Source organism: Capra hircus, chromosome 11 (genome assembly GCF_001704415.2).
Source record: "Capra hircus breed San Clemente chromosome 11, ASM170441v1, whole genome shotgun sequence".
Lineage (NCBI taxonomy): Eukaryota > Metazoa > Chordata > Mammalia > Artiodactyla > Bovidae > Capra > Capra hircus.
Genome location: NC_030818.1, coordinates 7,284,428 through 7,298,585, shown reverse-complemented (window position 1 = coordinate 7,298,585; position 14,158 = coordinate 7,284,428). Strand labels below are relative to the sequence as shown.

Here is a 14,158-nt window from a genome sequence, read left to right as displayed (position 1 = left end):
GTGTTTTGTTTGTTTTTTTAATTTTGAGTATCTTCTGTCATCTTTTGCAATGCGTTAGGTCAAGCCACATGAAATTGCAGTTTTTATATGTCAAAAATATCTGAAGTTTACATCTGGTTCAACTTAAATTAACTGTTATGATGAAATCTCACTTCAGAGACATTGAATGTGCCTAAGAAGTTGGTAAAGGAAATGGCCCCCTGTCCAGCACTGTGTTAGCAGAGCTGGTACATTCTCTGAAACAGCCTGGGGCTTGGGCATCCGAAAGACTTGGCCTTTTCCAAAGAGAAAGGCGCGCCTATGTACATGTCCACCTGTTCACGCGTTCAGAGAGATGAGCAGGGAGGGAGCAGAGTGTGCCTGGCTAGCAGAGACATGTACCCGGCTCCACACCCAGGGACCTGTGCCCTCCTGGATCCTGAGGTGTGGAGGGTTATACCTGGAGCACGGAAGCAGGGGCTGGAGAGAGGGGCTCCTTTGCCCTGGCTCCATGTTCGAGTCACCTGATGCCCAGAGTCTGCCCTGCACCTCAGGGCAGCCCCAGGTGCTCAGCATACACCCAGAGCTGAGCAGCGTGGGGTTAAATCAAGGGCTTACCCGCCAGGCTCAGGGTAACGTTGTGTGCTAACATAACTGGGAGCCCTAAGCATTCATGCTGGATGGTGTTCCAGGGCCCTTCACATTCCAGGAAGCCCCCTCTGGCTGCAGGGAGGAGACCAGCTGGAGGCTGGAAGGAGTAGTCTGGGCCGAGCAGCCGGGGGAGAGGGGGGCATGAGGCTGGAGGGAGACCGAGGGAGGGAGAGGAGCCTCTCCCAGAGGCTTCAGGGAGACCTGGGAGGAGCTGCGGTGCCGCCCAGGTGTCTGGTCTGGCGGAGCTCTGCAAGCTTTGAGAGGCTCCTCCCAAGTGTCCAGTACGTTGTGCCCTTCCTGTGTTACCTGGCAGGGAACATTTATGGAACATTCAGAACACTGAGAAGGCGTCTTTTTCTGAGGACACTTGTAGGTATGGAGCAATCTGTCGCGGTGAGAAGCAACCCACTTGGGGAAATTTTAGGCATCTGGAAGGGAAGAGCTTTTCATTTGGAATCCGCAGTAAAAGCCAGCCTGGCCTTCCCAGGTGGTGCAGTGGTAAAGAATCTGCCTGCAGTGCAGGAGCTGAGGGAGGGAGACCCAGGTTCAATCCCTGGCTCAGGAAGATCCCCTGGAGGAGGAAATGGCAACCCACTCCAGTATTCTTGTCTGGAGAATCCCATGGACAGAGGAGCCTGGCAGGCTACAGCCCATGGGGTCCCAAAACAGACACGATTTAATGACTAAACATTCTAAAATACATCTTGATAGTAAAAACATAAACTTGTAAACCATATCATATCCAGTATATACATAATCTGAAATTTATTCTACACTGATGGTGAGACAATTGTTTTCAGGTCATCACAGAATTTATTTCTAATTTGATATAAAAATACTAACTTACTTAAAAGTGAAAGTGAAAGTCGCTCAGTCATGTCCAGCTCTTTACAATCCCATGGACTACACACTCCATGGAATTCTCCAGGCCACAATACCGGAGTGGGTAGCCGTTCCCTTGAACCCAGGGATCAAACCCAGGTCTTCCACATTGCAGGTGGATTCTTTACCAGGTGAGCTATCAGGGAAGCCCAACTTACTTTAAAGCATTATTTTTACTTTAGATCTGTTTTTCTCAAGTATCTAAACTCACCATTTTACAGATAACTGTGAAAACAAAACTAACAAAAGTTCTACTGTGTTCTTGATTCAATCCATTTTAAGTGTGCTGATTCTTATTTTGAAAGTGGATACTCTCAAATAGTTTTGTGTTGTTCCTCAAGGGGAAAAGATAATTATGAACATTAAAGATTGTTAATCATTACTAATGAACAGTATAAAAGTGGACTGTAAAGGTCTTGTTAGAAAAAATATTTGTATTTTGATTATTGTTCACTCGCTTAGTCGTGTCCAGCTCTGTGTGACCCTATGGACTGTAGCCTACCACAGTTCTCTGTCTATGGGATTCTCCAGGCAAGAATACTGGAGTGGGTTGCCATGCCCTCCTCCAGGAGATCTTCCCAACCCAGGGATTGAACCCAGGTCTCCTGAGTCTCATGCATTTTCAGGCAGATTCTTTACCACTGAGACACCTGGGAAGCCCATTTATCCATATTTATTCTGGATATTCAGAGATTGGAATTCACGTTGCCAGTTATGGCCACAAAAGTTAAAAAATTTTAAAAATTGCTTTAAAGAGGACTTGAAAAAATAATTTAAAAAATAAAGTACCAGCAAGCTACACATTTTGCTCTAAAAGTGGGGAAAACAAAAACAGAAAACCCCAGAATACCACTCATGAGCCTGACTTGTTCAGGTTGAGGAAAGAAATCAATATTCAGTGTTCAGGCCTCAAGAGAGACTATCACAGCTACTTCATCTGGACAAAGAAACCCTCTATCACTCTTGAAAGAGTAAAGTCAAGTATGCCCAAGGAACTAATAAAATACTACAGTTCTCATACGCGCTTGTGAAATGCCAGTTTTAACATAAACGTGATTTGTGTGAGGTAACAAACGCAAAACATGCTGAACGTGTAATAACCATGCTTTTCTCTTTTCATATAAACAAACATTCTCCCCCGACCCAGGTAAAATGGTACACCCCCACTACAAAGCTTAGCAAGAGCCCAAGGGAATTTCATTGCAGATGTTTGAGGCATATACAGCGAACGCATACTTTTAAGAAGTGCCAAACTTTGGGACTCACTTCTAACTGTCTGCTAACTGACATAACTGCTCTCAGCTCCCAACAGCCAGTCTTAGCATAATATATAAAGTAATCAGCTGGGTGCTCCTGTGGTTAAGACTTGGAGCTTCCAATGCAGAGGCCATGGGTTCCATCCCTAATCAGGGAACTAAGATCTCACATGCTGTGTGGTGCAGTCAAAATATAAATTAAATTAGTTAAAAATTAATATATAAATAATAATATTTTATCTATAAACAATATATTATGTAGATATAATAATTAATAAAATAAAAATAAATCAAGTTAAAAATGTTCCCAAGCCTAAAAAAAAAAAAAAGAAGAAAAAAATAAGCCCTGACTCTGCATTTATAAATAGTTCGAATTTGTTACAGCAAACACCAAAGACACAGCAAAATTCCACAGTCACATTGGAACTTGATTGTATCAAGTGCTATTTGAAACGGGAATTATTCATAAGGGTAGGGATATTTCTGTACCATAGAAATTTAGATTGTTAGGATATTTAAAGGGTTTCAGCTCCATACATGCTCCCATAATGTCTAGAATTTAATTACATAAAAAAGTATAGAGAAAAATAAAGTCAAATTTATTTTTCATTAATTTTATCATTCCACAAATAAGGAAAAATGATACTAATTATAGATAAAATGACACGTGTTCATTGTTTTAGAAATTGACACAATACCAGAGTTTGTTTTTAATCTGACTTTTAATTAATGAAAGCTGAATTTGGTCTATGTGCTTAACAAGAAGTATCTAATAAACATTTTTAGGTTTTCTCCTTTAGTTCCAGAACATTAGACTCCTTGTGATATTTATTAATCTTGGACACCAGGAAAAATCAGGACATTTATTTTAAGGTTATTATTTTACATTTCAACTTTCCATTTCAGATTTCATAAACGGTAACTTACTCTTCAAATTCTCAAAAATATATATCATATCTCTTGATGAATCATAATCTTATAATAAAGATTCTTCATTAAAATTCAGCTCTAATTTATTTCCAGCAGATGAAATATATACTTTTTATATAAATATTTCCATTTAAAACTAAGAATTTTGGCACAGAGTCCTAAGCTTGTAGTCTTTAAATTGTGTCTACATTGCTTTCCACCAATCAACCTGGGAGAGTTTGGGGAAGAAAGCATGCTCTTTTTACACTTGTACCTTGTGTGTTTACCCTTCCCTCTGCCTCATGCTGAACAATCCAGCAGTGCTCAAGATTTTAGAACATGAGAAAAAAGGGTAGAAGATTTACTTCTCCACGTCAGTGAGGGTAGAAGAAAGCTAAGCCTGAGAATTTCTAAGTACCGGATCTTTCCTTTTAATTTATCCTTGTTTTTCCAGCAATTATATGTGGTCACTTGTATCCTTTGCTATGTCTCCAAGAGCGAGACACAGCAAATGGCTCTCCAGTGTGAATCCGTCGAGAGTGGCTTCATTTCATACCTAAACCCCAGAAATGTTCAAGTCAACCTTTTATAGAAAGGTTTTTCAGGGGAAAATGACAGGCCAATAAAATCTACAGTCTGAGCGATTCCAATATGAATCTTTAATGGTTATGTTCCATTTCTAGTCTTTCTGCTGTACTTTTAAAAAGTACTCAGATGAGTAGAATTCACTTTTATATGAAGAATTTGAGCTACTCCTTTCTTGACAGGGGAGAGGTAACAAATTAGACTAGTGTAAAAAAAAAAAAAAATAGAACTCCCACATTCTCCAAAGTGCGTCCTGTGTGAAATTAAAAACCCAAATCCCCACCAGTTTGTTAAGGGTCGGAATATCATTTATCTCAACCTTTATCCTTGTCTGCTTGGAGCCTCTGTCCTGGATTCAAAGTTCTAGAATGTTCTACAGAAAAATCCTAAAGCAGGTGGTCGCAGATGGGCGTGACAGGGGATCTCCTGCACCGTCCCCCAAGTATTGCACAAAACCCGCCAGCCAGCTGCAAACAGGCACTGTCCTGTCACCCCTCGCCCAGCACGAGGCCAAGTCCCATCCCACACTGGCCCTGAGTCTGTCATACAGTGTAAGCTGGTTCCACCCACACCTTCCACGCTTCTCTTGGTACCATTTAAACACGACGGGGAGATGGAATCTGTACATCGCCCACAAACAGTAGAATGAGGAACACATTAAAAACCAGCCAACTCTCACAACTTCAGAGGACCTACAGTCTGGCAGCGAGGCCTCGTCCGCCCAGGTGTTCTGGCTGTTGGCGTCCTCAGGAATCTTTGCTCCATGCTGTGATCTTTCTTAACCAACAGCCATCAGCTCAGAATCATCAGGAAACACCCCACCATCCGGAGCTGATGACCTGGCCCCCATCCTGTGGAAGCTGCCCTGGACGCCGTGGAAAGGTGTTCTGAGTATTTTTAGTGCCATTCACTGAAAAACTAATTACAGATATACATATTTTTTCATAAATAAAATCTGAGGCATATATGTATATATTAAACTTTCACCAACAAGGGTGTGTTAAAAATTTCAAGTTCTGTCCTTCAAGTTCAATAAAGGCACAACTGTTTTTTGTGATTTTTTTTTTCCTCTCTTTAGGCTTGCAAAGAACACAATTGCCAGCAATAAGTCATCAAAGACACTATAGGGGACTTTTCTTTGACTTTCTTCTTCCTGGGGTGACCATTTGCCCCATGGATCACTGGCCACTGGCATGATTTCTACCTAAGGACAGTATTTAAATGCATAGAGGGTTTAAGTGGATTCCGTTGCTGTGTCAGGTTGCTAGGTAACACGCCACAGCTGGGCGGGGCCATTCCCCCCAGGTCTGCTTTGGCCATTTCCATTAAGGCTTCTCACTCCCAAATCGACCCTTCCGGTTTCCAGGTTCCGAGGCCCTTCGGACCAGCCTGGGGGGCGGCTTGGGTCGGTTGCCTTCGTGGACACGGTCACCCCGCACGGAGCCAAAGTGGCCTTTGGAGAGGAGGGGCTGGCAGAGCACACCCCGGGTCTGGGGGCACCCCTCTTTACTGTGGGCAGCTGGAGAGCTGCGGGGTTGATCCTGCCTGGAATCCATGTCCACCTCGTTCTTCCACTCCATTTTATAGGCCTGGGGGGCTTTCTTCGAGAACTGTTCTGGCAAGAAGCGCCTGGCCCGAGGCTGCAGGTTGAGCACCGTGGTCCCCGCCTCCAGGTCGGAGTCGCTGCTGTTGCCACCTGCCAGGGAGCAAAAGAAAGACAGCGTGGGCAGGCATTTTAGGGAGAAGATGATACAACCACCTGCTCCAGCACCTGCTTGGCCCTCCCTGGGGCTCTGGGGGTCATGCAGGAAGGCCAGAGGACTCACCCTGACTCCAGCTGAGTCCTGGGCCTGTGCTTAAGCTCTGTGAACGTCTGTGTCCACAAGTGTGCACACATTATTTCTAAAGAGCTTCTGATGTACCAGCCGCTGTACTGAGCACTTTCAAATGCATTAACCTATGGAATCCTCACAATCACCCACTTTACAGATGAAGTAACTAAGGTTCAAGAGATGTTAGTAAGGGATGAATGAGTGTGCGTGTGCACCAAGTCGTGTCCTACTCTTTGTGACCCCATGGACTGTAGCCCGCCAGGCTCTTTTGTCCATGGGATTCTCCAGGCAAGAATACTGGAGTGGGTTGTCGTTTCCTTCTCCAGGGGATCTTCCCAACCCAGGGATTGAACTTGTGTCTCCGAGTCTCCTGCTTTGGCAGGCGGATTTTTTAACCACTGAGCCTCCTGCCGGATGTCAAACAGACCATTTGGCAGCAGTTGCTGGCCCACTTGCCCCATCCAAATGGTCCTGGACTGCTCAGCTCAATGTCTGGCACACAGTAGACAGATCAATAATTAGCTGCTATTATGCAGATTCTTGTCCTGATCTACAATCTCATGTGCAGGTTTATTTCCTTTATATTTTCATAAAATGGTCAAAACACCAGTATGGCTTGAAAGCTACATAAAGATTACCATCAAATAAAGAGATATTAGCCTTCATGTCAAAGCTTTAATAATGAGGCCTGGAAGTCAATTATATGGTTGCCTTTATGAAAATATATTAAAATTATGAACATTTGAATTAGAAATATAGTAAGAATTAAAGAATTAAATGTAAACCTTTGAAGATGGACAACTTTCTATTTACCTGTTCACCAATCACACGGTGACAATAGTTGCTTTTGCTATGTCAGGCAGAATCATTATAGGATAAAACTAAATTATGTATAGCGTGCACCGAACTCGATTCCAAAAGGATGCAACACTAATAAAGGTCACCATGTTCTTATGTTTGCAAAGGACCGAACTCATTGTCTTTAATAAAGAAGAAAACATGGAAAAGTTTTCCGTTTTATAAGCATTGATAAATAAGTGTAAAGTCTTTTTGCTCCAACTGCCTTCATTACCTGAATTAGAAACATTCTTTTTCTTCTGTAGCTTTTCTGGAAGCTTTGTATTTTTGGGTAAGGATAAATATCGGGAGGTTGAAGTGGAAGCCTGTCAAAAAATAGTAGAAAACCTTATTTAGGTGTCACACCATTTATTGTACATTAGTTTACAATTCTACAGCAAATCTTGGTGTTGAAAATTAAAATCTTAGTTCTCGATTCCAAAACTACTGGGTGAGGAACTGTAAGGATGGGGAATAAATTTCCAAGTGATAATCATGTGATTTAAAATGTAGAAAGCCTCTTTTAAAATATCACAGAAATCAGTCCTATTAAGGAAAACAGAAATAAACTGGGACCCTTAGGAAAAGGATATAAAAACCTCTGGCTTTTCTTAAAGAAAAGCTACAGAAACATTCACTTATAAGAGCATTACTAAAAAAAGACATAGAACCTACATATATAAGGAGGAAGATATATGAAAAATGTAGCATGTTTAGGTTGTATTCACTTTAATAACTCTTGAAAATGATCAAATTAAAAATATCACTATAGCTAACTTGGCTGGCATTTCCAATGCCACAGCCTCTAGTGTCTTTAAATTGTTTTCTTGTGTTTTCTATTAATTTCTATTGGCGTTTAGTTGCTTTACAATGTTGTTGCTGGTTTCTTCTGTACAACAAAGTGTACAACAAAGTCATATGTATACATACATCCCCTCTTCTTTAGATTTCCTTCCCTCTAGTTTCTTCAACTTTTAACTGATGCAGCCACGTTTCACACATAAAATGTAACACTGTTCAGACATAACCATTTTGATCTCTAACAGTGCAATACAGATCATTATTAACAATGAGATGCGGTGCCTGCTATATTCAATCACAATATACTTTTTAAACAATTATTTACTTTTGGCTATTCTGGGTCTTCATTGCTGCTTGTGGGGTTTCTCTCGCTGCAGAGAGCAAGGACTGCTCTCTGCGGCAGTGCCTGGGCTTCTCTTGCTCCTGAGCATAGGCTCTAGAGCACTCAGGCTCAGTGGTTGAGGCTCACGGGCTTAGCTGCTCCGTGGCACGTGGAATCTTCCCAGGCCAGGGATCGAACCTGTGTCCCTTGCATTGGCAGGTGGGTTCTTAGCCACTCTGCCACCAGGGAAGGCCCAGAATAGCCTTTGAAAGTCGCTTCCTTATCTAGGACAGGGCCCTGAACCAAGCAGAATGCTGAGCACACAGCATCTGAAACTCTCCCGACACAGACACAGGGCCTTCTGGAAGTTTCCGCTCAGGCTGACTGGCTCACCTTCAGGCTGCAGCCTCTCCCTGGAAAGAACAACGGTGACTCCCCAAATGAAGTCTGACCCCTGCATTCAGTTTAATGCTGTACACTGCCTGAGCCTTCCCCGTCTTCCCAGTCCTCCCTCCTCAGCCTTTTCTGGCTTATTTTGTCCACAGCACATATTGCCTCTAACCTAACAATTTCCTTATTCGGTCCGTTCCTGGTGGCCTTCTCCCCCCCTAGAATGTGAATTCCACCTGGGAAGGGAGCTTTATAGTTTTGTTCACCAACGAATTCCAAGTGCCCGGACAGCGTCTGAAACAGGACAGGTGTTTCAGAAACATCTGGAAAGGTGTTACCACGGGCTCCCTCCCAGGATTCCCGTGGGCCAGCCCCCCACAGCCCTGTCCTGTCACCAGCTCCCCGGGGACGGCTGCGGGCTCTGCTGATGGAGCCTCCCGCGTCCCAGAGGCGTGAAGCCGCTTACCCTGTGCTCCCGGTTCAAGCTGCTGTCCTTCCGAATGCTCTCCCGGAGGCTGTGCCGCCGGCGGATCAGGATCTCCTTGGCCTGCCTCTCACTTGTGTCCGCCGTCAGATTGTGTCGGTTGTAGGACAAGGTCTGAAATGAAGACACCGGGGACATTTTACTAAAACGCCGATCACTGCCCGGAAGTTCCAGCGCTTCACTACATTTCTTTGGCTTTGCACCTCGAAGAGATAATTAACGATTGAACATACAGAGGTGGGGGAATAGAAGTTAACACTCTTTCAAATTTTGTTAACATTCAAAGGTTATTAATATTCATGAATTTTGAAAGAATTCATGGTCTATCAAATCTCAAATTTGGGTAACAATGGCAGCAATTGCAGGTTGTGTTGTTATGTGTTCTTACTCGCTCAGTCATTGTCCAACTCTTTGTGACCCTCTGGACTGAAGCCCACCAGGCTCCTCTGTCCATGGGGATTGTCCAGGCAAGACTGCTGGAGCTCTTGCCGTTTCCTTCTCCAGGGGGTCTTCCCAACCCAGGGATCACACTCATGTCTCTCATATCGCCTGCATGGGCAGGTGGATTCTTTATTACTGCCTCACCTCGGAAGCCCCACATATATTCAATAACTGTGTTTGATTGTGGAGAAGGCAATGGCACCCCACTCCAGTACCCCTGCCTGGAAACTCCCATGGATGGAGGAGCCTGGTAGGCTGCAGTCCATGGGGTCGCAAAGAGTCAGGCATGACTGAGCGACTTCACTTTCACTTTTCACTTTCATGCATTGGAGAAGGAAATGGCAACCCACTCCAGTGTTCTTGCCTGGAGAATCCCAGGGACAGGGGAGCCTGGTGGGCTGCCGTCTATGGGGTCACACAGAGTCGGACACGACTGACGTGACTTAGCAGCAGCAGCAGCAGCAGTGTTTGATTGGACCAAATAAAATTCTCTACTTACAGGGGGGAAAAAAAACTCATGTTTTAGTAAAAGTCAGCTAATACTTTTCATTGAAAAGTATGATCTTTATAAATCGGAAAATGACTGAATTCATCAAGCATCTTTGACTTCTTTGCAGTACCTTATATGTATTTACTCATCAGTAGCGGCTGGGAAGAAAAAAGTCATACATTCTCTATTGATAGTAAGGACTGGTAGGAAACCAACCACTTTGGGCCACTTGGTGGTGCTATGACCCTCTAATTAACAGTGTTTCTTTTCAAATTGAGAAAAGTGGCTGTCTCCACCAGCAATAATCATATCCTAATATTTGAAGCCACACAATTTATAAAGTCGGGCTGTCCAGGGTATACATTTTTAGTTCTATAAGCTATCAGTCAGTTCAGTCTCTCAGTCACGTCCAACTCTTTGCAACCCCATGGACCACAGCACGCCAGGCCTCCCTGTCCATCAGCAACTCCCGGAGTTTACTCAAACTCATGTACACTGAGTAGGTGATGCCATCCAACCATCTCATCCTCTTCTGTCCCCTTTTCCTCCTGCCTTCAGTCTTTCTCAGCATCAGGGTCTTCTCCAGTGAGTCAGCTCTTCACATCAGGTGGCCAAAGTACTGGAGTTTCAGCTTCAGCATTAGTCCTTCCAATGAATATTCAGGACTGATTTCCTTTAGAATGGACTGGTTGGATCTGCTTGCAGTCCAAGGGACTCTCAAGAGTCTTCTCCCACACCAGAGTTCAAAAGCATTAATTCTTCGGTGCTCAACTTTCTTTATAGTCCAACTTTCACATCCATATATGACTACTGGAAAAACCATAGCCTTGACTAGACGGACCTTTGTTGGCAAAGTAATGTCTCTGTTTTTTAATATGCTGTCTAGTTTGGTCAGAACGTTTCTTCCAAGCAGCAAGCATCTTTTAATGTCATGGCTGCAGTCACCATCTGCAATGGTTTTGGAGCCCCCCAAAATAAAGTCTGCCACTGTTTCCACTGTTTCCCCATCTATCTGCCATGAAGTGATGGGACCAGATGCCATGATCTTAGATTTCTAAATGCTGAGCTTTAAGCCAAATTTTTCACTCTCCTCTTTCACTTTCATCAAGAAGCTCTTTAGTTTTTCTTCACTTTCTGCCATAAGGGTGGAGTCATCTGCATATCTGAGGTTATTGATATTTCTCCCAGCAATCTTGGTTCCAGCTTGTGCTTCATCCAGCCCAGCGTTTCTCATGATGTACTCTGAATAGAAGTTAAATAAGCAGGGTGACAGTATACAGCCTTGGCGTACTCCTTTCCCGATTTGGAATCAGTCTGTTGTTCCACGTCCAGGTCTAACTATTGCTTCCTGAATCTGCACACAGATTTCTCAAGAGGCAGGTCAGGTAGTCTGGTATTCCCATCTCAAAGAATTTTCCACAGTTTGTTGTGATCCACACAGTGAAAGCTTTTGGCATAGTCAGTAAGCAGAAGTAGATGGTTTTTCTGGAACTCTCTTGCTTTTTCAGTGATCCAGCAGATGTTGGCAATTTGATCTCTGGTTCCTCTGCCTTTTCTAAATCCAGCTTGAATGTCAGGAAGTTCACAGTTCATGTACTGTTGAAGCCTGGCTTGGAGAAGTATAGCTATAAGCTATATAGAATTCCATTTCCTAAAATAAACTATAGTCAGTAATTAAGTTCATTTTCTGATAGAATTAATGTGTACTTCTTGGGAATAGTCTTATCCGCAGAACTGTATCAGACCTAGGCTTCCCAGGTAACTCAGTGGTAAAGAATCCACCTGCTAATACAGGAGACAAGGGTTTGATTCCTGGGTCGGGAATATTCCCTAGAGAAGGAAATGGCAACCCACTCCAGTGTTCTTGCCTGGGAAATCCCATGGACAGAGCAGCCTGGCAGGCTACAGTCCATGGGGTCGCAAAGAGTTGGGCACAACATAGTGACTAAACAACGTATCAGATCTAGTAGAGATAAACAGAAGTACCACAGAACCACACTCATTTCCTGCCTTGAGGAATCTGCTATCTAGTTGAGCACGTAAAACTAACAAAACAATATGAAATTGTGAAAAGAAATGCTAAAATGATGTGATATGCAGGAGCTCTAAGTGATAGCCCATTCCAAGACAGGCCGGGGAATAATTTAGAGGGTGTTGAGGAAACCTTAAAAATAGGAGAGTATGGATCAGCTGACAGGAAGGAGTGGGGCATTTCAAGTGGGGATGCAAAAGACAGCAACACAGTCTCAGGAATGAATCCAGACCCATAGCTCTGTGGCTGATGGGTAGGTGTGTGAGGGGTGGGTGGAAACACGGCTGGTTAAAGGGGAACCTGAATACAGATCCCAAAGACTGAAAGAATAGTTGAGCCTGGAAGCCACAACTGTTTTGTCTTATTTTAAATAGAAAGATGCTTTATTAAAAGGGGCTTTTAAGGGACATCTCTGGTGGTCCAATGGTTAAGACTTCGCCTCCCAATCCAAGGGGTGTGGGTTCAACCCCTGGTTGGGGAACTAAGATTCCCATATGCCTCCAGGCCCAAAAGTCAGAACATAAACAACAGAAACAATATTGAATTCAACAACAACTGAAAAAACATTTTCTATAAATAAAAAGAACTTGAAGAAAAGAGTGGCTGCTGCTGCTGCTGCTAAGTCGCTTCAGTCGTGTCCGACTCTGTGCGACCCCATAGACGGTAGCCTACCAGGCTCCCCTGTCCCTGGGATTCTCCAGGCAAGAACACTGGAGTGGGTTGCCATTTCCTTCTCCAATGCATGAAAGTGAAAAGTGAAAGGGAAGTCGCTCAGTCGTGTCCGACTCTTAGCGACCCCATGGACTGCAGCCCACCAGGCTCCTCCGTCCAGGGGATTTTCCAGGCAAGAATACTGGAGTGGGGTGCCATTGCCTTCTCCGAGAAAAGAGTGGGGCCGCCATGATGTCAGATGGAATGGGATGGGCTGGGAGGTCAGCTAAGAAGCTCCAGAAAAGCCCTTGATGTGAGTGACCGGGATCCCTGACAAGCACTGCGTCCGTGTGCCAGGTCACCTCATTGTGCCTCAGTTTCTTCATCCATAAAATGGAGACAATAGCAACACCACTTGCTAGAGAATGAAGAGTTAAGACACACAACACACAGAAATGAGGGCTGGCAAATGGCACACACCAAGTGTTGGCTGTATTATTAGCAAACTATGAGACTGAGGCTCTGTGATGGAAATGGGTTGAAAGGAGTGGCTCAGAAGATACAGCAAAAGAAGAAATGGTTGCACTTTACAAGCAATGAAGAAGGTTAAATACATTTTGAAAAGTCTTCTAAGTGATAAAGCTATTTCATTCAGAAAGTTTAAAGAGCAATCAATTAACTTTCTTCACCATTGGATAACACATGTTTTTATCTCCAGGTCTTTGGTAGCAGAACTCTTACCTCCCTGGGATTCCAGCCTCCAGCCTTTGACCAAGGTGTCTGGGAGGAGAGCTGTATGCTAATGGGACAGGCCCCTGGGGGGCGGCAGGGTCTGAGGGAAGGAAGTGCCTGGTGTGGGACCTGCAGAGGCTGGCACGATGGTGGCAACAGCCCCTGTAACTGAACAGCGTCAAATCTGCAGCTACATTTTTAACCAAAGGCAAGTATGTGCATGCTCAGTCGCTCAGTCGTGTCCAACTCTTTGCAACCCCATGGACTATAGCCCCGCAGGCTCCTCTGCCCATGGGATTCTCCATGCAAGAATATTGGAACGGGTTGCCATTGCCTCCTCCAAAGGCAAGGACATATTTTGCTAAATAAATTATTCTTACTCGCTGACGGATCTGATAGAGATTTCTTGACAATATTTCTCGGATTTCATCCATTTCACCAGGTGTGAGCTTCCTTACTTTTTCTTCACGACAGTCACTGTGAATGTTTAGGAAAAAATATTTTACTATTCAACAAGTATTAAATTCATCTATGTTCTATCATCATTTAAGAAGAAGAAACTTAATGAATAAAACTTGTAGTTTAAAGTAACGTTTAAAATCTAAAACATTTATTTCAGTGTCAAAATCATTCACATAAGTTTAATCAGGCACAAGTTTTTTCAGCCTGTTCATGCAACTATTTAAAGAGGAAAGACGAGAGGAGCTTGCAATGCTATCACTTTATCATTTCTAATGCTCCATAAATAAAGTAGCATAAGATTGTTATATTCCCACAAAACTGAATTAGCTGAATTTTACTATTATGGCTCTATTTTTTAAAATACCTCATTAGAAATATTTACAAAGACACCATTTATACTATGTATGTCCATACAGTTGATC

General features: G+C 43.5%; 1 protein-coding gene across 1 annotated transcript in view; it reads right to left on the bottom strand.

Moving 5' to 3' along the window:
- The window catches only part of SLC9A2 (solute carrier family 9 member A2), an 88,999-nt gene continuing 78,312 nt past the window's right edge, over positions 3,472-14,158 (bottom strand). Inside the window, exons 9-12 of the mRNA XM_018054964.1 lie at positions 13,655-13,751; positions 8,911-9,042; positions 7,167-7,257; positions 3,472-5,958 (exon numbers count right to left, since the gene is read on the bottom strand). Of these exons, the coding sequence (XP_017910453.1) occupies positions 5,588-5,958; positions 7,167-7,257; positions 8,911-9,042; positions 13,655-13,751 (691 nt within the window). The 3' untranslated portion in view covers positions 3,472-5,587. The remainder of the gene's footprint in view (positions 5,959-7,166; positions 7,258-8,910; positions 9,043-13,654; positions 13,752-14,158) is intronic.